The sequence below is a fragment of the Anolis carolinensis genome, chromosome 2, assembly GCF_035594765.1.
Source record: "Anolis carolinensis isolate JA03-04 chromosome 2, rAnoCar3.1.pri, whole genome shotgun sequence".
Lineage (NCBI taxonomy): Eukaryota > Metazoa > Chordata > Lepidosauria > Squamata > Dactyloidae > Anolis > Anolis carolinensis.
In genome coordinates, this window is record NC_085842.1 from 210,186,114 (window position 1) to 210,209,194 (window position 23,081).

Sequence of the window (23,081 nt, forward strand, 5' to 3'; positions counted from 1 at the left end):
AGTGCCTCCCATTTACATCCAATATGCATCAATGGGTCTTGATAATAATATTTATATTAATAACAATAGTATTCTGAAGAAGACCCAAACATTTTAAAAGTTGGTGGGCTAAAAGGGGTCGAAATGCCCTCCATGTGTAGTGATTTTCACCCCTACAGCCCAAAAACTGAGCCGGTAAGGGGGGGGGGGGCTCAGAAGCCCTCCCATTGCAGCCAATGGTCCGAAAATTTTCATTTTTTCATAAGCCAGATGAAAATTCATGTTATATAGGTGGCCGATTTTCATTAGTGGGACACAGATATGAAAATGAGATGACACGAATGAAACTACACAAAACAAACAGCAATTCTATACGAATGCACACCACTGCTGTATGGCCATGTTCCAGAAACATTCTCTCCTGGGGTGTTTTTGTGCCAAGCAGAGGCAAATAATTTTGCAATGGTTTCCCTTCCCCCCCCCCCCCCCCAAAAATTGAGATCAGGGTCCTCAAACTTTTTAAGCAGAGGGCCAGTCCACAATCCTTCAAACTGTTGAGGGGCCGAATTATCATTTGAAAAAAAGTATGAACAAATTCCTTTGCACACTGCACATGTCTTATTTGTAGTGCAAAAAAAAACCCCAACAAAAATGAAAGAACAATGCAATATTTAAAAATAAAAACAATTTTAATCAACATAAAGCTATCAGGATTTCAATGGGAAGTGTGAGCCTGCTTCTGGCCAATGAGATAGTCAAGTTAATTAGGATTATTGTTGTTGTGAGCCTTCAAGTCATTTCAGACTTTGGGCTAGCCTACGTCTAAAACTGAGGGTGGGGGACAGATAAATGATCTTGGAGGGCCACATCCAGCCCACGGGCCTTACTTTGGGGACCCCTGGTTGAGATGCTCTTCCTTGTCAAGGACAAAGACATTTGCAAGCATTCTTTACATTCCTATTTAGGAGTGATTGCATACACTGCGTATCCAATTTCTCTCTTCTAACTTAAGGATGTGATGGAATCGCTTGCCAAAGGATGATGGTAATTAACCAAACATCTAAAGATCCTAATTATGCTCATCCCATCAAATGACAGTAATCCGTACTGAACACACAATATTTATTTGTGAGAAAACATACACAGGATTACATTACTTATCATATTGAAGAAATCCATTTTGAAGTGTAGCAATCCCTGGTGCTTAAAATATTTTGCATGACATCTCCCATGATCTCTTACTACTGGATCTAGTGACAAGTGTTTAGAGGATTTGCTGTTGGAATTGCAAGGCTCTTCACCTCTGCTATATTTGAAGAGCTGTTGGCTCCAAGTCCAATTTAAATATAAGATTCATGAAGGGAAGGGAAGCATGGGCTTTGAAGTCTTCTATAAGAAACATTGTAATTTCTACTTATATGATAACAATTGCATCTAAATGTGCATATATAACAGGGATGGGCAAACTTTAGCGCTCCAGGTATTTTGGATTTCAACTCAGTAGGCTGTTAAGAATTGTGGGAGCTGAAGTCCAAAACACCTGGACCAATGTTTGACCATGCCTGATGTATAATATAGATGAGTAAATGCAAATATTATGTAAATCTTTATTCTCTTTTTTAGAATGGAAGAATTGCCACTATAACAGCATGCATCATTCTACCGCCACACCTACTTCCCGATTCTCCATCTTCCCACCCTGGGATACAAATTCTCCTTCCAATAATATGATCCCATTTCCCCCAATGCCTCTTACATAGATGTCCTTTTGGTGGAAACGTTTCTCCAGGTTCCGCATCACCGCGTCTTCTGTCAGCGGGTCCAGCAGCACTAGGTCTCCCACCCCAACAGTGTCAAGGACAGCCATGGACTCCATGGTTGAAGAACCACAAAGGCCAACCTGCAATACAATGGGACAAACATGTTAAATCCAAATGAGCTTTCTGTCAGAACTGAGGTCTCTCCATCATGAAATATGAAAGAAAAGCTGCTGTTGGCTCTTCTTGATGTTTAATAGAAGCAATGACAATAGATGTCTGTTTTGCAAGACACAGAGCCCAGTATAAGTTTTCGGGCTAAGAAATCAGTTAGGGAGATGAGGCTATTATCACATTTTGATGACTATCCAAATCCTGCTATCTTTCTTATACTGTGAAACTGAAAATTTCAGAATACTGAATTTGTCTACTCTCTTAGCAATTACAAAATCACTCCATATTATTAATTTTTTATCTTTATTATTGCGCAAATGTTCCCATGCACAGGGCAAAACCCAAAATATGGCCTACAGACACATATCAAAAACTCAGCTTTACATATTAAAAAATGGCAGCAATAGGAAATTTCACTGCTGACTTGTGATTGTTTTCAATAATGGTTTTAATGTGAGTATAACTGATTTTAGTGTTTATGTATATTTATGGTTTATTTTATGTTCAAGCATTAAATGTTTGCCGTATATATGTTGTGCTCCACCCTGAGTCCCCTTCAGGGGGAGAAGGGTGAAATATAAATATTTTAATAAATACTTATATTTATGACCAGCTAAAAGCATCTAGTCATTGACAAATTGTGAATTTCCTTCCTGATTACTGTGAATGGACATATTGTGCATATGTTGTTGTTTTTCTTTGTTTGCTTGCTTGTTTTTTTTGTTTTGGAAAAAAATGACTCCACATGATTGATATTCTGGTGTGCATGTTTCAAGGACTGGCAATTTGCATGTATGCAATGGATGCTATTATTTCACTTGCATATAAAAACAGTACTTTTGTGTAGTGGGATAAACAATATGGACCTACTGGTAAACTCTGTTGTTAATTCCAACTAGGGAAGAATAATTGAATCAGTGATATTTACCTTGGTTTTGATACTGATTGAAGAATTGATTCCATGGTTCTTCTCTAAGGGCCCTTCCAGACAGGCCTTATATCCTGGGATCTGATCCCAGGATTTCTGGTAGCCCAGACCCATATAACCCAATTTAAAGCAGGAAATCTGAGATCAGATCTTGAGATACAGGGCCTGTCCGGAAGGGCCCTAACTAACATGATTCAGCTAGACAGCTGAGTGTTGGATGCAGGTGGGATACCTTGAAGTACAAAAGGAGTAAACGATCTTCTATCTTGCATGAGTGTCTGCTTACATCATAAAATGAAGCAAATATTACAAAGACAAATTAGCCCAGATATTCAGGTTTCCTCCTGAACATTCAGGGCCCTTTCAGACAGGCCCTATGTCCCATGATCTCATCCCAGGTTTTCTGCTTTAACCTGGATTACATGAGTCCCCACTGCCAGATAATCTGGGATAAACAGAATACCTGGGATCATATCCTGGGATATAAAGCCTGTCTGGAAGGGCCCTCAATGACTACATAAATGCCAGGGGATGGTGTCATTGGAAGTTCTTTACCCTAACCCAAGGAGAATTACCAATGCACATGAAACCAGTCACACATAGGATCAGTGCATCCCGATTCCTTTCTCCTGCATAGTCAACATTAGGAGGAACAGCTTCTTGATGGAAGCTACTCCTTAGATTAATTATTTTCTTACTGCAATATACCTGTAAATATTATTGATTTATTTGACAGGGTTGTGAGAATTACATCTGGGTAATTGGTAATATGGCCCTGAGCATTTAAAAGCAGCATACAGTGACTCTGTGCCATTACAATGGTACCGTCACAAATGATTTATGAGTAGATGTCCAAAGTTTCATTCAAGAGAATAGGAGTGTCTCCAAATGTAGCAAGTCTAGTTTATCACACTTCAGAGCAACTGAAGATATACATTGCCCAAAATGTCCCCATAAGGCATGTGAGTTCAAGGTCTAAAATAGTGGTTCTCAACCTGTGGGCCACAGCCCAGCAGTAGGCCACGAGAACAAAAATCTGGTCCACGAACCTCCTTCCTCTTTATTTATTTTATTATATTAATTTTAATCTGCAGAGCTGACCATTGCATTGGATAGATCATATCAGCTCTAAATTATTAAATGTGTTTTTCTGTGGGCGAGTAGATGGCGACTACTGGATGGCATATGTTCTGTGTCAGAAACTAGAGCTGATGTGGTCTATTCAATGTAATTTTCTGAATCAGTGCCTCAGATAATCAAACTGAATTGAAAGTTGACCAAAAACTGATTCATAACCCTTTTGGTACTTATGTTGGAGAGTGGTCCCTGGTCAAGGTGATCCCTGGTTAAAAAAAGCGGGGGGATGGGAACCACTGGTCTAAAATAACCTAATTGCAGTTCTGTTTAATATATTGCAGTTCTCTTTGATGTACTGTAGCCCTTCAATTCCAAAATGTGCCTTTTCCCACATAAACATCTATAAAGACAGGATGTGTCTTAGAATTGTGGATGGGTGCTTATAGAGAGAGGGGGGAGCAGCTTTTTTTCCCTGTTGGTGGCACTGAAATGAGTGTGCTTTTTACAATTGATGTGTCTTTAATAACATATTTCATTGATTCTATTTACTTCTACCAAAGCTTTAAAATCACAAAATTGAACACCTGTAACTTGGCTTGGGTCCTATACATTGGTGTACATTTGGTTAATTTTTTTAAAAAAATTGATTCATTAATTTTGGGTGATTAAATATCTGCTTGTGGTCTGTAGCCTGCGGTACCACCTTCATTCGGCAGGTGGCAGATTGACCTGACTTTCCCTAAAATCAGTCATCAGGCTCAGAATTATCGTTTCTTCAGACAGTTCCGCATGGTATTGCCTTCTGCAGAACATGCAAACATTCCAAATGTTTAAAATAAAATTAAGGAAGTAGAGAAATGTCCAACTCCTTAGTAAACATGGGAAGAGGAGGAAGAATGAATGGAAAAGGTTATATAAAGACCAGGAGAGGATAGGAGTGAGGTTCGGAATGTTATTCCTCTGTCTCTCTTCTTCCCTGAAATGCTAGAAACCTAAATTTGCTTAGTCAAAGTCATTACAACATCCTGAAATTCAACCCACTATAGAATGTGCACAAGTAATCAAGGAATGATCCTTAGAATCCTCAAAACTTATGTTAATACATATGTGTGGAGAGCACTCCATACAGCACACCACCATAGAAAAAGCTATCTCTTATGCTTTCATATAACACTCTTCCACTGCCAAAGACATCTGAAGCAGGCTATCACTAGACCAGTTGTTCTCAACCTGTGGGTCCCCAGGTGTTTTGGTCTACAACTACCAGAAATCCCAGCAAGTTTACCAGCTGTTAGGATTTCTTGGAGTTGAAGGCCAAAACAACTGGGGACCCACAGGTTGAGAACCACTGCACTTGATGATCTTAGTACAGGCAATATGGTGTGGGAATAAATAAGATAATCAGCTTTGGTCAGACAGACCTCATCTGGAATATTGTGTCGAGTTCTGTGCACCACAATTCAAGAAGGAGGTTGACAAGCTGGAACGTGTCCAGAGAAGAGCAACCAAAATAGTCAAAAGTTGGGAAACCAAGCCCTACGAGGAACAACTGGGTATGTTTGGCTTAGAGGAAAGAAGGCTGAGAGGGAACATGATAATGATAAATATTTAAAAGGATGCCAGAATGTGGAGATACATGCTTATTTTCTGCTGCTCTAGGAACTAGAATATGGAGCAAGGGACTCAGATGGCAGGAAAAAGATTGTATCTAAACATTAGGAAGAAGGTTCTGATGGTAAGAGCTGTTCAGTAATGGAATTTGCTGCCTCGAAGCATGGTGGAGTCTTCTTCTCTGGAGGTCTTTAAGGAGAAACTGGATGGTCATCTATTGGGGGTGCTTTGATTCTGTGTTCCTGCATGGCAGGGGATTGGATTGGATGGCCCTTGTGGTCTCCTCCAGCTCTAACTTTCTATGATTCTATGTGAGTCCTTGACTCTTAGGACTTGAAAAGGTATATACATGCATCATGAATTGAGAGCAAAATAGGTAAAGCTGTATTATGTGAAAAATACAACTTTACCTATTGTAAATGTAAATAGTGAAATATTATGACTGCATATCACTCCATACCAGTGGAAACAACATCATTTTAACTTGCCACAGAATACCATGACCAATTGGGTTCCTCTGGAAAAAAATTCCATAGTCCAGATACCAACAGCAAGATATAGCCACCCATGACATTTTTGAAATATTGAGAATCTGGTCGTCTCTGAAACAATGACTGTTAACAGAATAAGACTGTGATTTAAATAAAAGTGTTACTGAATACAGACAAAGCAGGTGAAGTGGAAAGGAGGAAAATGATTTGTCTGATATATGCTTAGATAAATTGAGGAAGTGTCGCTTCTCCTTTTAATCTTTGACGCCTGATGTAATAAAGGGCGGACTATCAGTTCCTTCCGTTCATCTTGCAAAACTGTCATTCCCAAATGTATTTAAACCTCAGCTATGCCATCCTGCTTGACAGTGCATTCTGTACTACTGACTTGGGATATTGCAGGCTGCTTTGGTCATATGAGAAGGTTAGTCTTTTTCTTCTTTTTTGGTAATTTAAAATGAGAGATATATTAGTGAATCCTGGATGTATTAATCTATCATGGGCTGTGCCGCTACTGCATGGACAATGCATTTGAGGGTACTGTATAGATTTACTGAGATCATAATTATTGTTACTTGCCATCACCCAAGCTCACAAATGATAACCGTCAAGTTACTTCAGAGAAGCCGGGACCAATTAGATGCCAAAAAAATGACTGTGACCCCATAATAGTCCAAAAACAGCAGCATAATTGACTATATACAATGTAGCATAGAGCTCCCTGAAATAGTTAAAACTTCTATGCAGCCACTGCTTTGTTTATCCTGAATATAATAGTCGGCAGCATCCTGGAGTAACGTATCTATTTTGGTTGCCATTCAGAGCTGTTGTCATTTCCTTTCTAACATTACATATATTCTGCTTTTAAAAAAGTGCCATGCATTTAGTACTATACTTTATTTCTCTTTTGTTATCTGATATGTTTTGTGGAATAGTGAACAAGTCCAGGGATCTCCAGGGCAAGCTAAAGTGATGATTTTCAGGGTTAGTGAAGATGTCACTATGGTAGCTGGATCTAGAGAAAAATATGTTTCTTGAAATCTTATCACACCAGCATCTATATGTATTGAATAGCCCATGAATTTGTTACCAGTTATTTTATTCCATTCTTCATGCTGCCTCTCTATCATCACAATGAATATCTTACAGAAAAATGAGTTAGATAATCAATTGATACATTAGAGTTGTTGTATGTTTTCCGGGCTGTATGGCCATGTTCTAGAAAACATACAACAACCTGTGATCCCAGCCATGAAAGCCTTTGACAACAAATTGATACATTGACTGTCATATATGAAAATACAGAATGATTGTATTGCTTAAAAATGACACACCGTTGACTTGATAATAGCTTCCTGCAGCTCTACACAGTAATGTGTATACAGTAGAGCAGGAGTCCCCAAACTAAGGCCCGGGGGCCGGATGCGGCCCATCGAAGGCATTTATCCGGCCCCCACGGCACAAGGGCAGAAGGGGGTTGGGCTAAATGACCCAAGGGGTCTCTTCTTCTCTTCTCTTCTTCCAACCCTTATTATTATTATTATTATTAGTATTATTATTATTATTATTATTAACATTGAGGCTGGGTGGCCATCTGTCAGGGATGCTTTTCTTGTGCTTTTGGTGCACAGAGGCAGAAGGGGGTTGGACTAAATGGCCCAAGGGGTCTCTTCCAACCCTCTTTATTATTATTATTATTATTATTATTATTATTATTATTATTATTATTAACATTGAGGCTGGGTGGCCATCTGTCAGGGGTGCTTTGCTTGTGCTTTTGGTGCACAAAGGCAGAAGGGGATTGGACTCAATGGCCCAAAGGGTCTCTTCCAACCCTCTTTTGTTGTTGTTGTTGTTAACTATTATTGCTCATTGGCCAACTATAGTCCGGCCCTCCAATGGTCCGAAGGATCGTGAACTGGCCCCCTGTTTAAAAAGTTTGGGGACCCCTGCAGTAGAGTCTCACTTATCCAACACTCGCTTATCCAATGTTCTGGATTATCCAATGCATTTTTGTAGTCAATGTTTTCAATATATCGTTATATTTTGGTGCTAAATTCGTAAATACAGTAATTACTACATAGCATTACTGCATATTGAATTACTTTTTCTGTCAAATTTGTTGTATAGCATGATGTTTTGGTGCTTAATTTGTAAAATCATAAGCTAATTTGATGTTTAATAGGCTTTTTCTTAATCCCTCCTTATTATCTAACATATTCGCTTATCCAACATTCTGCCGGCCCATTTATGTTGGATAAGTGAGACTCTACTGTAGTATTGATCCAAGATATTTTTTCTGCCTGTGGTTGAGTCCAAATCTACCTCACCACAATCAGGGACTTACAAAGATTTTCTGCCAGTGGTTGCTGCTTCTCATGGTGGCTGATAGAACAGACAGCAGAGCAGAAGAGTCATCAGAGGTGATGCCAGGTACATCCAATTTGGATTTAGAAGCACAGCAAAGCAAATAAAATTCTAGCCAGGAACCCCTCCCAACAAAAAAAAACCAAAGGTATTGGAAGATGGTGGAGGTATCCAGGTGCCAAGGTGGGAGGAAGTCTGGGCCAGGAAAGGAACAGAAACAAGAGGGGGGGCAGGAAAGATGCTCACAGTGCTGGAGATTTTTGCAGCAGTATTGTTATCCTAGGCGGAAGTAATGGAGGTGTAGTGGAGGTAGAGATTTTTGCAGCAGTAGAGTCTGTAGCATGCATGCTAGGGTGGATCTTTAAAAAAAAAAATCATGGTTTTCCAATTTCATGGAGATCCAATGCCCGTTATCCCTGTGAAAACTGTGGGCCTGATGTAACAGTAATTGCATAGGAATTCAGGAACAGTGCAACCCAAATCCACCCTTCTGAAGTAGGAGCAGCAGCAAAATGAGATAATGATAACATCTGGTTAATATCCTAAGTTTGCTTCCCCCATATACAGAGGAGGAGGCTATGCTTTGTAATGTAAGACACCCTAGTTACAAAGACACACCTTCTCAAATAGCCTACAGCTGTTCTTCCCAGCTACATTCATGCCACCAAGATGTTCCTGAATTCTGCACTGCCCTCCTTCTCCTACCAAACTCTGGCAGTGAGCAATGTTACGGCAGCCCAGGGTGAGCTTTCATCCTACCCCATTTAAAGTCATTTCTTTGGGCCTGAAAAAAATGAGCAGCAAGTTATTTTAAGAGGGAAAGTAGTTCCTCCTGATGTCCTCTGTCATTGCCTGTTCCACTGGATTAGGAAAGATCTCAGACATTCTGCACACGTACAGTGAAATACTTTGGAAACACAAGGCATGAGGAGAGAATTCTTGCCACTGTTAGCTACAAGCACAGAAGTAAAGATGATTTGGTTCAGAGGAAGTTTAACTGATTACCATATGGGATTGGATTGTCAGGGATCATATGCAGGTGAGCACCCTAAACAAAGACTTCATAAACTATTTGACTCATTACTCCTTTTAGCCTGAGGAAATTTTACGTGGCCCCAGGTATATAAGTACAGTAGAGTCTCACTTATCCAACATAAACGGGCCGGCAGAACGTTGGATAAGCGAATATGTTAGATAATAAGGAGAGATTAAGGAGAAGCCTATTAAACATCAAATTAGGTTATGATTTTACAAATTAAGCACCAAAACATCATGTTGTACAACAAATTTGACAGAAAAAGTAGTGCAATATGCAGTAATGCTACGTAGTAATTACTGTATTTAAGAATTTATCACCAAAATATCACGATGTATTGAAAACATTGACTACAAAAATGCGTTGGATAATCCAGAACATTGGATAAGCGAATGTTGGATAAGTATAACTCTACTGTATAGACAATAAATATAAAAATCAAACATTTACTGATAACAAACCAGCATTTGGAAGGCTAGCTAAATAGAGTGATTTTCCAATTTTTTTTATCGTGTCAGAAGCAACTTGAGAACATACTGCAAGTCACTTCTGGTGTGAGACAATTGGCTGTCTACAAAGACGTTGCCGAGGGGATGCCCAGATGTGTTACCATCCTGCTGGGTGGTTTCTCTCATGTCCCTGCAAGCTATACCTGACAGATGGGAGCTCACCCCATCTTGCAGATCTGAATTGGAAACCTTCAGGTCAGCAACCCAACCTTTGGGTCAGCAGTCCAGCCGGCACAAGATTTTAACCCATTGCGCCACCTCAGCTCATTTTCTATTTATGAAGTACTGTATAGCAAAAACATCTTCTGCAGAGTCCACTATGCACATTGCACAATAGATTCATGTAAATGTCTAAAACAGATATTAGGGCTTCATCACAATAAGTCACCTAACACGGGCAACAGTAGGGGGATTCTCTGAACAGTGTGGCGAATACGTGGGTCAGCAGGGGTATCCGGTGTCCTGCACCCCATGGTGCTGCCTTCCCCATCACACAGGGGAAAGCATTGCTTCCCGGCTTCCCCCAACGCTGGCCCCATTGTGAGTTATGAGAAGACTCTGGTGTTCTTCTTGCTGCATTGTGTGATGCTTCCAACACAATTTATGGATAGAGCTCCATTGGAAGTAGCTGGGCATTGTCTGATGGTATCTGGTGGGCTCTATCCAGGACCTGTGCTGGAAGTGTCCTACAATGGGCCTATTTGCCCATGTAATGAAGTGATAGTGACATCCAGAAAACATTTACTGTTGCCAAATTTACCCTAAGAGAACCCTATTTAGGGTTGGGACACATGTTTTTAAGAAGCAATGCCCTAAGCAACCAAACAAATAAATCGTTTTGGTTGTTGTATGTTTTTCGGGCTGTATGGCTATGTTCCAGATTCATTCTCTCCTGACGTTTCGTCCACATCTATGGCAGGCATCCTCAGAGGTTGTGAGGTTACTTCACAACCTCTGAGGATGCCTGCCATAGATGTGGGCAAAATGTCAGGAGAGAATACTTCTGGAACATGGCCATACAGCCCGAAAAACATACAATAACCCTGTGATCCTGGCCATGAAAGCTTTTGACAACACATTAAATCATTTTGGTTTACTGCACCAATTGATTTCCAATGTTGTTTTTCTTTAATATGCCCACCCTTCTCACCTCTGGTATTGCCAGCCCTAAGTACCTTGAAAGCAAAATGAATGTAATTTACGGGTCCATCATCCCCTGAAACACAAAGTCTATTTGCTCACAGTTATACTTTCTTAATCACCATGGCTACACTGATTTTCAGTTTAAGTACCCCCATATGAAAATGATTTTCTTCTTCCTTTACAAATATCTGAAGAGAGAAGTTTTTTTTCCATTCAGCACCTTACCTCTTTAGAGGAAGCTGTTGTGGGATCTTCAAAGAAATCCCCAGCTGTGATAATGACTCTTCTTGAGGCACACTTAAAGCTGCTTCATTATTTAATGATAAGGAAATAGACAAAGTCGTGATCTGAAAGTCTATCGCTGTCCTCCCATGTTGTGGACATAATGCAAGAAAATATGTTCATTCCAAACAAAAAGGGAAAAAAACAGGATCGTTCAGCACAGGCACTGCATCACAGTGAAATGAAAGTAAATCCAAATCATTCAATAATGTTGTCTTTTAGTTTATCTAACATAGCTTCTGCGTTGAGCTGAGTTCCCTGCAATGCATACACCACTAACCATTTCTTATATGCTTCTTCTTATTTGCCTGTTTGTGGTCTGATGCTAGTAAAGAGAAATCCAATCAGTTCATCTTTACGGCCATAAAGATTGTCAGTGGTTGGGCTAATGCCTGTGCTAACAGGAAACACTTATTTGGAAATGCTGCTGACACAGCTTCAGTGGATTTTCTTGCTGAGGCTTCAGTAGAGTTAATAGCCATCTCATAGCCATCTACTAACTCAGTGGATGCTTTGCTAAACAAAAACTCCATGGGGTTGTCAATCAGAGCCAAGAAAAGGATATCTTGTTGGCTCCTTTCTCTTCTCAGTCAATAACCTGACAAGTAACAGTACAATATCTGTTTCACAATTATGTGTAGTTCTTGAAATGCCTTTTTTTAAAAAAAAAATTACATTGTCAGGGAGGGAATAAGAGTTGAAATTTCAGGAGAAGACAGTCACTGCTAGGAGAGAGGAGCTTTTTCTTAATTTCCAATCGCACTACAAAGAACACACAAACACTAGTAAGGGAAGCAAAGTAGAGAGAGAAGAGGAAATAGTGAAAACCAGGACCCTTTCACACAGCCATATAGCCCAGAATATCAAGGCAGAAAATCCCACAATATCTGCCTTGAACTGGAATATATGGTAGTGTTGACTCAGATATCCCAGTTCAAAGCAGATATTATGGGATTTTCAGTCTTGATATTCTGAGTTATACTCCTACATTTATAGGATGAAGGGAAGTTAAAAAAAAAAAAGAGGTAAAATAGATTAAGATAGGGAAGCAGTCCAAATACACAATACTCCAAAACCATTCTGTCTCTGCAACCTCATTTTTAAAATTACCTTAAAAAATAGACATCCCTAGGCATCAATGAAGTGCTGTTATATTTCCAGTGATGCTGAGTTTCACTGGCTAGTTGATATTTAACATGTTATTACTTTAAAATTAATCAACATGGTTTAAGATTAACATTTTTTAAAGAGTGTATTTGAAAATTGCATAAGTCAATTGCTAACCAAAAGATGAGCAAACATTAGGAGTAAAATCAAATTATACAACATTTCTTTATGTCATTTCTGTATAGGTCATTTACCCACTATTATCAGCTTGCCCTCTCTAGGCACCATCTAGATACAACAGGACTACCATTCCCATTACTCACAGCCAGCTTTACTGTGGTGGTTGTGAAATATGGGACATGTGGTGTGATACATTACACAATGTAACACAATTTTTGTTCTTAGGCCATAAATGTCATTTTCTAATTGTTTCTATCATAAAAACATAGACAATGTTTGTTAAATTGATTTTTGGGTTGTTTTTTTTTTGGAACATCCTACAGCACATTTTGCTATAGCTTTTCGATAAATATCTCATACAGTCTCACTCAATTCAACATAGTTTATGGCAGTCACAAAAACAAAGTTTCTGGAGTAGAACAGCTACTTTCAAAGTAGATACCACACAATTAAACAAAAAATAACACTTTCAAACCAGGAACAGATTTTTTTCAAATTTTGTTACACAGGCTAGGGATGGTGGCATGAGTGAAATAATCCTAGGATGCTTTTCTTTCCAGGAGTCGTACTTAGCTCTTTTCCCTTATCCTAAAAATATTTTATTCATTCGCTGTCCAGCATTTTACCATAATTTTTATTTAGCTATTTATTTAAAACATTTCTATTCCGCCCTTCTCACCCCGAAGGGGAATCAGGGCGGAGCGCAACATATATACGGCAAATATTCAATGCTGGAACATAAAATAAACCATAAATGTTCATAAACACTATATCAGTTATCTTCACATTAAAACCATTATTTAAAACCATCACAATAAAACCATCACATATAGTTGAATGGTAGAATTAAATAATGTTTGTTCTTATAAATTATTGTGTCAGAATCAACTTGAGAACATACTGCAAGTCGCTTCTGGTGTGAGAGAATTGGCTGTCTACAGGGACGTTGCCCAGGGGATGCCTGGTTGTGTTACCATCCTGTTAGGAGGCTTCTCTCATGTCCCCACAAGCTAGAGCTGACAGACAGGAGCTCACCCATTTCGCAGATTCAAACTGGCAACCATCAGGTCAGCAACCCAACCTTTGGGTCAGAAGTCAAGTTGACACAAGGGTTTAATCCATTGCACCACCGAGGCTCCCAATAAATCACCTAACTTACACTGTAATATAGTTTGATTTATGATGTACAACCATATAGAACTTCAAAATGAACAAAAAAGACATTTAATAAATATTGTACAACTAAAAATAAGTGAAAATGTCTCTGATTATAAACAACTAGATGCACAACAATCTGGAAGTTTGTGTTTCCACCTCTTTAGCTCGATTTTAGGTAAGAAATAGACTGCATTTTCTGCCCCCATAAAAAGGCCATGTCGTTTGGTTAGCTCTAAGCTACGTCTAGATACAATGTATTCTGTTTAGATCAGTGGTTCCCAAACTTATTTGACCTATCACCCCCTTTCCAGAAAAAAATATTACTCAGCGCCCCCAGGAAATTAATTTTTTAAAAATTTTAATAGCAATTAAACAGAAAGATATACAGTATCTTTAAATTAAACAGAAAGATATATAGTAGTCCAAGTTAAATGGACGGACCTCAGCTCGGTCAACCCGGATCACTCGGATTGCCAGGCTTCCTCTCAGTTCGGCCATGGTTTGGATCCAGAGGAGCTGCAAGCACCCACAAATCCAGGCTGCGTCCGAACAGAGGGGAGGTGTCTCCATTGGGATGCAGGCTGGATCCGGAGGAGCTGCAAGCTCCTCCGAATCCAGCCTGTGTCCCAACGGAGAGGCCACCCGCCCGACCGTCCCTCGGCTCCTTTGTCACGCTGGGGGCCGGCAGCACCAGAGCCCGGCGTGGCGAAGGAGCCAGCCGTGCATGTTGCTAGGTAGATAGCAAGCTACCTAGCAACACACAGGGGGTGCTCGCCCCTTGGAAGGTGCCCCCTGCATGTTGCTAGGTGGCTTGCTATCTACCTAGCAACACGCAGGGGGCACCTCCCAAGGGGCGAGCACCCCGTGTGTGTTGCTAGGTAGCTTGCTATCTACCTAGCAACACGCACACCAGTGAGCAGGTGAACGGGGAGGGCCTTTGCGGGCCTCCCCGTTCACCCGCTCGGATTGCACGGAGGCTCAGACGAGCGGGGTTTTACTGTATGTATTAAGGTGTAAATGAGAAACACTGAAGTTTGAAATTATGAAACTATTTTTTGAACTCAAAATAGAAAGGTGATACAAAATAAGTTAAAACCTTTGGCCATCACCGCCCCCCTGGATCGCTGCAGCGCCCACCAGGGGGCGGTAGCGCCCACTTTGGGATTCACTGGTTTAGATAAATAACAGCAGAGCAGTTATCATGGGGTGCACATGCCGATGGCTCCTTGCATGTGGTTTCCCCTGGATCATTTCTCTCTGCTGTTTTAATAACCATATATATAACTCATCTCAGGGACAAAGACCAGAACTTCCTCTTTTAACTTGTCCGATTTCACAGCTGTTCTTTGAGTAGGAAATCTTAACACTATGCAACCTAGATCTTTCCTCTTCCTTTGATTCAAGTTAAATTTCCTCTGTCTCAGTGTTGACAGAAAACAATCAGTGGTCCAGAGGCAAACATTTCCTATATTACAAAGATTAACTCCTTCCCCACATGGAACATCCTTTCTCCTTCTCAATTTTCCACTGACTTGTGAAATGTCTAACTGCTTGTTAGATCTCTACTGTTATCATCCTTTACCACTGGTTTTTTTTCATCAGTTACTTTTTAAAAGCAGGAGGGGAAAATTACCACCCAGCTTTTATAGCGCTTCATAAAAACTATAAACTTCACCTTTGATTTGATGGACTCTGCGCCACAGCTATAAAATCTCAATAATGTTATCAGCCTTGCTCAAATAAAATTTCCATTGGAAAGGAGCAACAGTCCAGGAGGTGTGGTGACAGACAAGGAAGTTAACATCTATTCTGTAAGAAAAAATACTTGCAGCTATGCAATCTGGATAACCCCAGATCTTAAAAGCTATACCTTGATATTTTGGAGATTAATGGGTTAATATCAATCCTAACCATGAAATGAGATGGTGCCACTATGTAGGGAATTCGCAGTACATATTCAGCTTATGGATTCAAGTGGCTTTGCCTCTTGTATACTAACTGCTGGGTTAGTATATCAGCTGGGGAACAGGTTATTCAAAGATGCAGGATAATAAAAGGGGTTAGGCTATTGGTCTATATAGCCTATAATTATTTCTTCAGATGAGGTCTGAGTTGGAAGACCTTCTCAGTCCCTTGAACTTTGGACATGGTACATGGCCAAAGGACATGCTATTATTCTATAATTCTGTACCCTTGTCCTATGGTCCCTCCCACATTTCTCCTGGGCCTGAAACCTCTGATGATCCCTTAATAGGCCATACCAGGCAGGCATTGATTCCACAGTAGTGGTGTTGTTGTGCATTCAATGCACGGGCCGTTCGACTGCATGACAGTCCCTCGCACAATCTGTATGCCATTAAGCTCTTATCTATCTATGCTTTTGATTCCTAGCCTGAACCACAGCTTAGCTACCATATTTGGTGTACATGGATTATTTATTTATTTATTTATTTATTTATTTGCAGTATTTATAATAATCTAATTCAGACCTGTGAGCAGACCACACGTCACCCGTCCCAGTAACCCATTGGTCAAACAGGCAAAGAGGGCGGGAGGAAGAGACAGCGAACAAAAAAAAAACTGATGAATTTTTCAGTTGCCCCATTAACTATCTCATCAGATGGACCAATTTGCCTGTCATACACTGCTTCGCACACAGGACTTCCGGTCAGGCTCCATGCCGAAAGAGGAGAGGAAGTGGGGCACAGAGCCTGGGGTAGCAACACAGGGGACTTCGCATGTTGTCTTACCAGCAATGGTATTTTTTAGCAGCTTGTGAAGTTCTCAGGACAGAAAAATGGCACTGTCATGTGGAATGGCATTATAAGGTTGAAGACTGCATCAGGAAAATAAATATGCTGCTTCAATCCCACTCATATCAGCAACCTCCTTGTGTCCATGGCTTTCTAATACAGTAGAGTCTCACTTATCCAAGCTAAACGGGCTGGCAGAAGCTTGGATAAGCGAATATCTTGGATAATAAGGAGGGATTAAGGAAAAGCCTATTAAACATCAAATTAGGTTATGATTTTACAAATTAAGCACCAAAACATCATGTTATACAACAAATTTGACAGAAAAAAGTAGTTCAATACGCAGTAATGTTATGTTGTAATTACTGTATTTATGAATTTAGCACCAAAATATCACAAAGCATTGAAAACATTGACTACAAAAATGGCTTGGATAATCCAGAGGTTTGGATAAGCGAGGCTTGGATAAGTGAGACTCTACTGTATTACTAAAAATAGAGTCCACTATTATGATCAAGCCCTTACAAAACCTGCACCCTATGAATAATCAAATTTTTGATTAAATTGGAAAAACTGGTGCATTTCACACAATCCCTGTGTGTAAGCACTCAACAGAATACTACCTAGTAATGTGGCTTTCACCTGGGGCTCTTCAGTTCAGGCCTCCCTAACCTAAGCCTCTGACCCAACTACCTGTATAACAAATCTTCTTCCAGTAGATTTGAGGAAGTTTTGATGCCCATTCTTCTGTCCTGTTCCCAAGAGTGCCAGAGATGTGTGGCTTTGACTGAAAATGAGGGCATTGTGTCACGAGACAGTTGTTGGGCAGAGGCCTTCTAGCTTTTCCTCTAGGTCTCTTCCACTATTTTTATAAGTCAAGCACCCTTTGTCCAAAATGCTCAAATCTAGATATATTCCACTTTAAAATAACTTTGTACGTAATTTTGTGCATGAAGCAAAGTTTGTGTACATTGAATCATCAGAAAATAAAATGTCACCATATTAGCCACCCTCATGGACAATTTTAAAATTTGAGCTATTTCAGATTTTGGAATTCCAGGTAAGATACTCAACCTGTATTAGAAAATAAAAGGAAACATGCCCTTGCAACGTTCTCTAAATGAACCTATTGTATGTTGTGGCAGGAAATATTACACTATGCAGCTAGTAGTTCAGTCAGCCCCTTTTAATAGAACATAAAAATTACGATGTTCTGTTTGTGGTCTCAGACAGCAAAATGTTTTAGTTCATTCTTGACAAAAGTCCTTTTGTTCTAACTAGCCATAAATCAATAATAAGGAAAGTGTGCATTTTACATAAGCAGATTAAAGAAGAGGAAGTTCAGTAGAACATCCTGAGCAACATGACCAATACAATAATTCTGCCCTCCCTTATAAGTCTTCATGCCTTCAAAAGGGAAATGTACTTGTTTTGAAAAACACAAACTAAGACTAAACATCAAGCTTGGCAATCTTACAATTCACAATCACTGTGATTCCCAAGACGACAAACAGAAGCCTTGTGGGTGATTAGCTAGGATACAAACAATGAGTAGTGAGGAAATTGAAGCATTTAACAAGAGTGATATGAAGAAAGGGGGGAAGACCTCCTGCTCAGACAAATGGAATATTTTGTCTAAAGTGAACCAAGATAAAAGTCTGCTGGTTGTCAGATTTAGCCCATGCTCCATTCAACACATTATATGCTTTGAGATAAGGCTGGGTTGTTTCATATCGCTATTCCATGCTGACAATCTGGAAACAGTATAATTGTTTCTGGTTACAGCTGGTATTGTCTTCTAAATCTAAAACGTTTTACTTTATCTTTGTAACCTGAAATAGAAGTAATCAGGACTGGGCCAAAACATTTTTCTGCTTGAGGTAAATGGCAAAACGGAGTCCTCCATACAGAATCTAGCCAGTGTGGCAGTTGACTGATCAAGAATGGCAATTTGAGGTTCTCCACCGCATCAAGATTAAGGCTTTAAATGCAAGCTATGCAGCACATGAATTTCAATCTTCAAACACTCCACAGCAACACCAACCTTCCACCCAACCAACAAGCATTTGCTGCCTAAGTTAGGTGCCTTAGTCTGCCGACTCCCAATAAATTAAATGCAACCTGAGACTGCTCATCACACTAGAGCATGAATCCACTTTAAATCTGGTTTCTGTCTCCTGCAGAATTCTGGGGTTTGTAGTTTGGTGAGGCCCAGGACCTGTCTGGCTGACCTGTGTAAAGGCCCCTCCCTAAAGTGGATTTAGAGTAGATTTAAAGTGGATTCAAGCTCTAGTGTGATGAGATCCTTTAAGAAACTACTTTCAAAAATAAAACCTTTTCATTTGTGGTACAGTGGTATTAAAACTTTCATGAACTTTGTTCTATTTTCCTACTGGGTACCTCTGACCTTCTAGTAGTTGATATGTAAAAATAAACTTTTTTGGCAAGCAGCAACTTCAACAAATGTGTACATTTTTCCAGCACTTATCTGGGCTCAACCCAAGAAAGCCAGAGCAGAGGCCCAGAATAAAGTTGCACTTTCCTTACTTCTTCCATAAGTTCCAGGGATGTATTGCATTGATTCTGTGATGACAGAATCCATGCAAATGAATGTATTGATTTTGTGACAAGAGAACCCTTGCAAATGCAGGACATTTCAGTATTTCCACACTTTTTTTCCATGTCAGGAGCGACTTGAGAACTGCTAGTCGCTTCTGGTGTGAGAGAATTGGCTGTCTGCAAGGATGTTACTTAGGGGACGTTTTTACCATCCTTGTGGGAGGCTTCTCTCATGTCCCCACATGGAGCTGAAGCTGATAGAAGGAGCTCACCAGCGCTCGCCCTGGGTTGGATTCCTACCAATAACCTTCAGGTCAGCAACCCAACCTTCAAGTCGTCAGTCCTGCCGGCACTAGGGTTTAACCCACTATGCCTCCGGGAGCTCATTTTCCACTATTTTCAAATATACAGATAGAACATCAGTGAGGGTTATGTGCCAAAAAGATAATTGACCAAAGGAGCAGATCTGGCTCATGATAGTGGCAGATATAGTTCAACACAAATATGAAGGACAAGTTGGGGATGGCTACTCTAGAGAATGATCAATCTGAAATGCCTACAGCCAAATTACAGGGCACTTTCAGCTCCCTCCCTTCTATTTCTTAAAAATTACAAATTACTTGGGGTGAATGGGGATTGAGAGAGGGAGAGAAGGTATACATCTATAAACCTATTACTGGTAAGTGCCAAGAAGGAAATCCTCATCAAGTAGCCAAGACAATGAAAAAGAAAAATGTTTCTGAAAAAAAGAATACCATATTTTCCTGACTCCAGGAATAGCAAAGGGAAGAGCTTCAGATGACGTGGCAGCACTATATAGTTCCAGATTTGTTTTCTTTCCTAAGAAATCTCTCCCAGGCTTTTCTTTCACATTACCTTCTTTTATTAAAAAAGAACTTCTTCATATTACTTTTAGCAAAATATATCCATAAAAGAACTTCGGCTTCTCATCAAGAAGCGCTGGAGAAGGGGAGAGAAAACAAGCTTTTAACACTTCCTTTAGAAACAAGGCAGACTTTTCATGCGTATTTCCTATAGGCAGAATCTGTCTCTCTGAAGAGGCCTGCTGACTTTTTCTTGTTGCAACATAAAAGGGTTGTCCGCCCAGAAAACAAACATTTTGAGGATGTAGGTTTCCTTTTGACAGAGGAGGAGAAGGTACCAATAGAACACAAGAATGGGGTAGGCACAGAGTCATGCCCTGAGTAGAAAATATCAAGTCAGAGTCAACACTCACCTCTGAGTATTTTGCAATCACCTTCCCGACTATAGCCCCAAACAGGAATCAAGAGGACAAAGAAGCAAGCCCCTTTCAGCAGGAGCTGTCCATGGTTTGTGACTCCTGAATAATCTTGTTCACCAAGCGGCTGTCTCTGCCGCACCCACTTCCGTCCTGCGTTGCTTGACACCGGTCTCCCCTCCTCCCCCTCCCCAAGCAAAGGGCTGCAAAGTCAACAGGATTAATCATTACTTCCTAGCAAAAGCGCCCATCTATAAAATGGATATCTGAATGTATCTAAGCTGGTGTTTGTTTAAGGAAGGATACGGTGTATCTCTGTGGACTCTGCACGCAAAGTTACTTTGCGCATTCCCCTTTCTGGGAGCTCTGAAGGCATGGGACAAAAAGTACTCTGTGTGAAGCACCGAAAGTGAGTTTGGATCTCTCATAATGGTGTCTCCATATATCATGTATAATTGAACAGGGGCATTTAAAGAGAGTGCTGCATGGGAGCATTGCTAACATCACTCAGTAAAAACTGAGGACCTCATCACATTCATAGAATCATAGAATAGTAGAGTTAGAAGAGACCTCATGGGCCATCCAGTCCAACCCCCTGCCAAGAAGCAGGAAAATCTCATTCAAAGCACCCCTGACAGATGGCCATCCAGCTTCTGCTTAAAAGCCTCCAAAGAAGGAGCCTCCACCACAGCCCGGGGGAGAGAGTTCCACTGCCAAACAGCCCTCACAGTGAGGAAGTTCTTCCTGATGTTCAGGTGGAATCTCCTTCCCTGTATTTTGAAGCCATTGTTCCGTGTCCTAGTCTGCAGGGCAGTGGTCCTGAAGCTGGGTGACAGTGCAGGAATCTGAGGGGCAGCAGAGGAAACCATTGCTTAGCACCCCACATTGCTCCCTTCTCCTATCTGAATTCTTCCTCCCAGCATGCTGCCAACACAGAGCCATAACAGAGCCCCGATGAAGGTAGCTCTGTGTCATATAATGGGCTCCAGCAGGCTCCGTCCCGGCCCTGCGTTGAATGGGTCATTGCTTTGTTGTTTATTCGTTTAGTCGCTTCTGACTCTTCGTGACCTCATAGACCAGCCCACATCAGAGCTCTCTGTCGGCCGTGGCTACCCTCAGCTCCTTCAAGGTCAAGCCAGTCACTTCAAGGATGCCATCCATTCACCTTGCCCTTCATCCTTTTTCCTTCCATTTTCCCCAGCATCATTCTCTTCTCCAAGCTTTCTGGTCTTCTCATTTCATCTTTGCTTCTAATATCCTTCCCTCTAGTGAGCAGTCAGGCATTATTTCCTCGAGTATGGACTGGTTTGATCTTCTTGCGGTCTAAGACACTCTCAGAATTTTCCTACAACACCACAGTTCAAACGTGTCTATCTTCCTTCGCTTAGCCTTCCTTGTGGTCCAGCTCTCGCATCCATAGGTTACTATGGGGAATATCATTCCTTTAACTATGTGGACCTTTGTTGCCAGTGTGATGTCTCTACTCTTCACTATTTTATCGAGATTGGTCATTGCTCTCCTCCCAAGAAGGAAATGTCTTCTGATTTCTTCTTCAGTCTGCATCTGCAACGTTGTTCTACAATGGGGCCAAAGCCTCATGTGAGAGGTGGTGAATTTGCTCTTGTTTGTGTGGTCCTCCATTCTGGGACCAATTTGAGTCTTAGTTAAGAAGGGGATATGTATAATCTGCAACTTTCAAATGTCCCCTGCAAGTAATGAACCTTCGCCCTCCCTCTACCAAGGGTGAGGTGTTCCACCACTGCCAACCCCTTCAATGGAGAATGAGGACAAAGTGGCTCGGAGAAAATGAATGAGTGTGAGAGAGGGAAAGGGTGATATTCTTTGCAGCTACTGATTGAATAACTGCAAGAAAAGTGTCCTTCATGCAACTTTTTTTTTAAAAGTGGCTAGTTTCAGTACTTTAGTGCTTATTTAGCAAATGAGAAACCATCCACATACATTCCACCTACTGAGGCCTGCATTTGCAATCCACTCTCCCTTCACTGCACAACTTTCAATGGGGTTAAACTCATCTGAAATACAAAGACTCCTTCTTATGTTGTCTGACAAAGCTTGACTCTACACAATAAAGGGACAGGAGACTCAGGGACCCTCAACACTGCCATACAATCCAGATTATCAAACTGGATAATCCACATCTGCTTTGACCTGAATTATTTGACTCTACACTGCCATATAACCCAGTTTAAGACAGATAATCTGGATTTTATATAGCAATGTAGAAGGGGCCTCAGTAGTGAAATAAGATAGGAAGACAATGAAAGATTTTAATCTCCCCAGCCCAAAGGTTACGGACTATTTGGGCACCAATGGCATACAATGAACTTCAACCAATTAGCTCTAAAAAGTATATGTTTTTGTCAATTTCCAATTGGATATTCATGTTTGAGTCTTTAAAAATTTGTGCTTTTGAAAGGCAAATTACTTCCAAATGTAATGTAACAGACTGAAAGTAAGATTTGAATCCTAGTCATACCTACCCTAACTACTGGAGAAAAAGTAGCATTTAAACAGAAAAAATATTATTTATTGATGTTGTTTATTTATACCCCACTTTTTCTCTCCGCAAAGAGACTCAAAGCGGCTTACGTTAACAGCATATCAATACAATAGTCCCTGGTGGCGCAGTGGATTAAATCATTGTGCCGGCAGGACTGATGACTTGAAGGCTGGGTTGTTGACCTGCAGTTGCCAGTTTGAATGCAACCT

General features: G+C 40.5%; 2 protein-coding genes across 2 annotated transcripts in view; one reads left to right on the forward strand and one right to left on the reverse strand.

The window, feature by feature from the left end:
* LOC100555455 (unconventional myosin-Ia) overlaps positions 1-20,482 on the reverse strand; it is an 82,625-nt gene extending 62,143 nt beyond the window's left edge. The window contains exons 1-2 of the mRNA XM_062971638.1: positions 20,349-20,482; positions 1,736-1,879 (exon numbers count right to left, since the gene is read on the reverse strand). Of these exons, the coding sequence (XP_062827708.1) occupies positions 1,736-1,855 (120 nt within the window). The 5' untranslated portion in view covers positions 1,856-1,879; positions 20,349-20,482. The remainder of the gene's footprint in view (positions 1-1,735; positions 1,880-20,348) is intronic.
* The window catches only part of LOC100567378 (sterol O-acyltransferase 2), a 36,928-nt gene continuing 20,057 nt past the window's right edge, over positions 6,211-23,081 (forward strand). The window contains exon 1 of the mRNA XM_062971640.1: positions 6,211-6,441. The gene's annotated coding sequence lies outside the window, so the exon portion shown is untranslated. The remainder of the gene's footprint in view (positions 6,442-23,081) is intronic.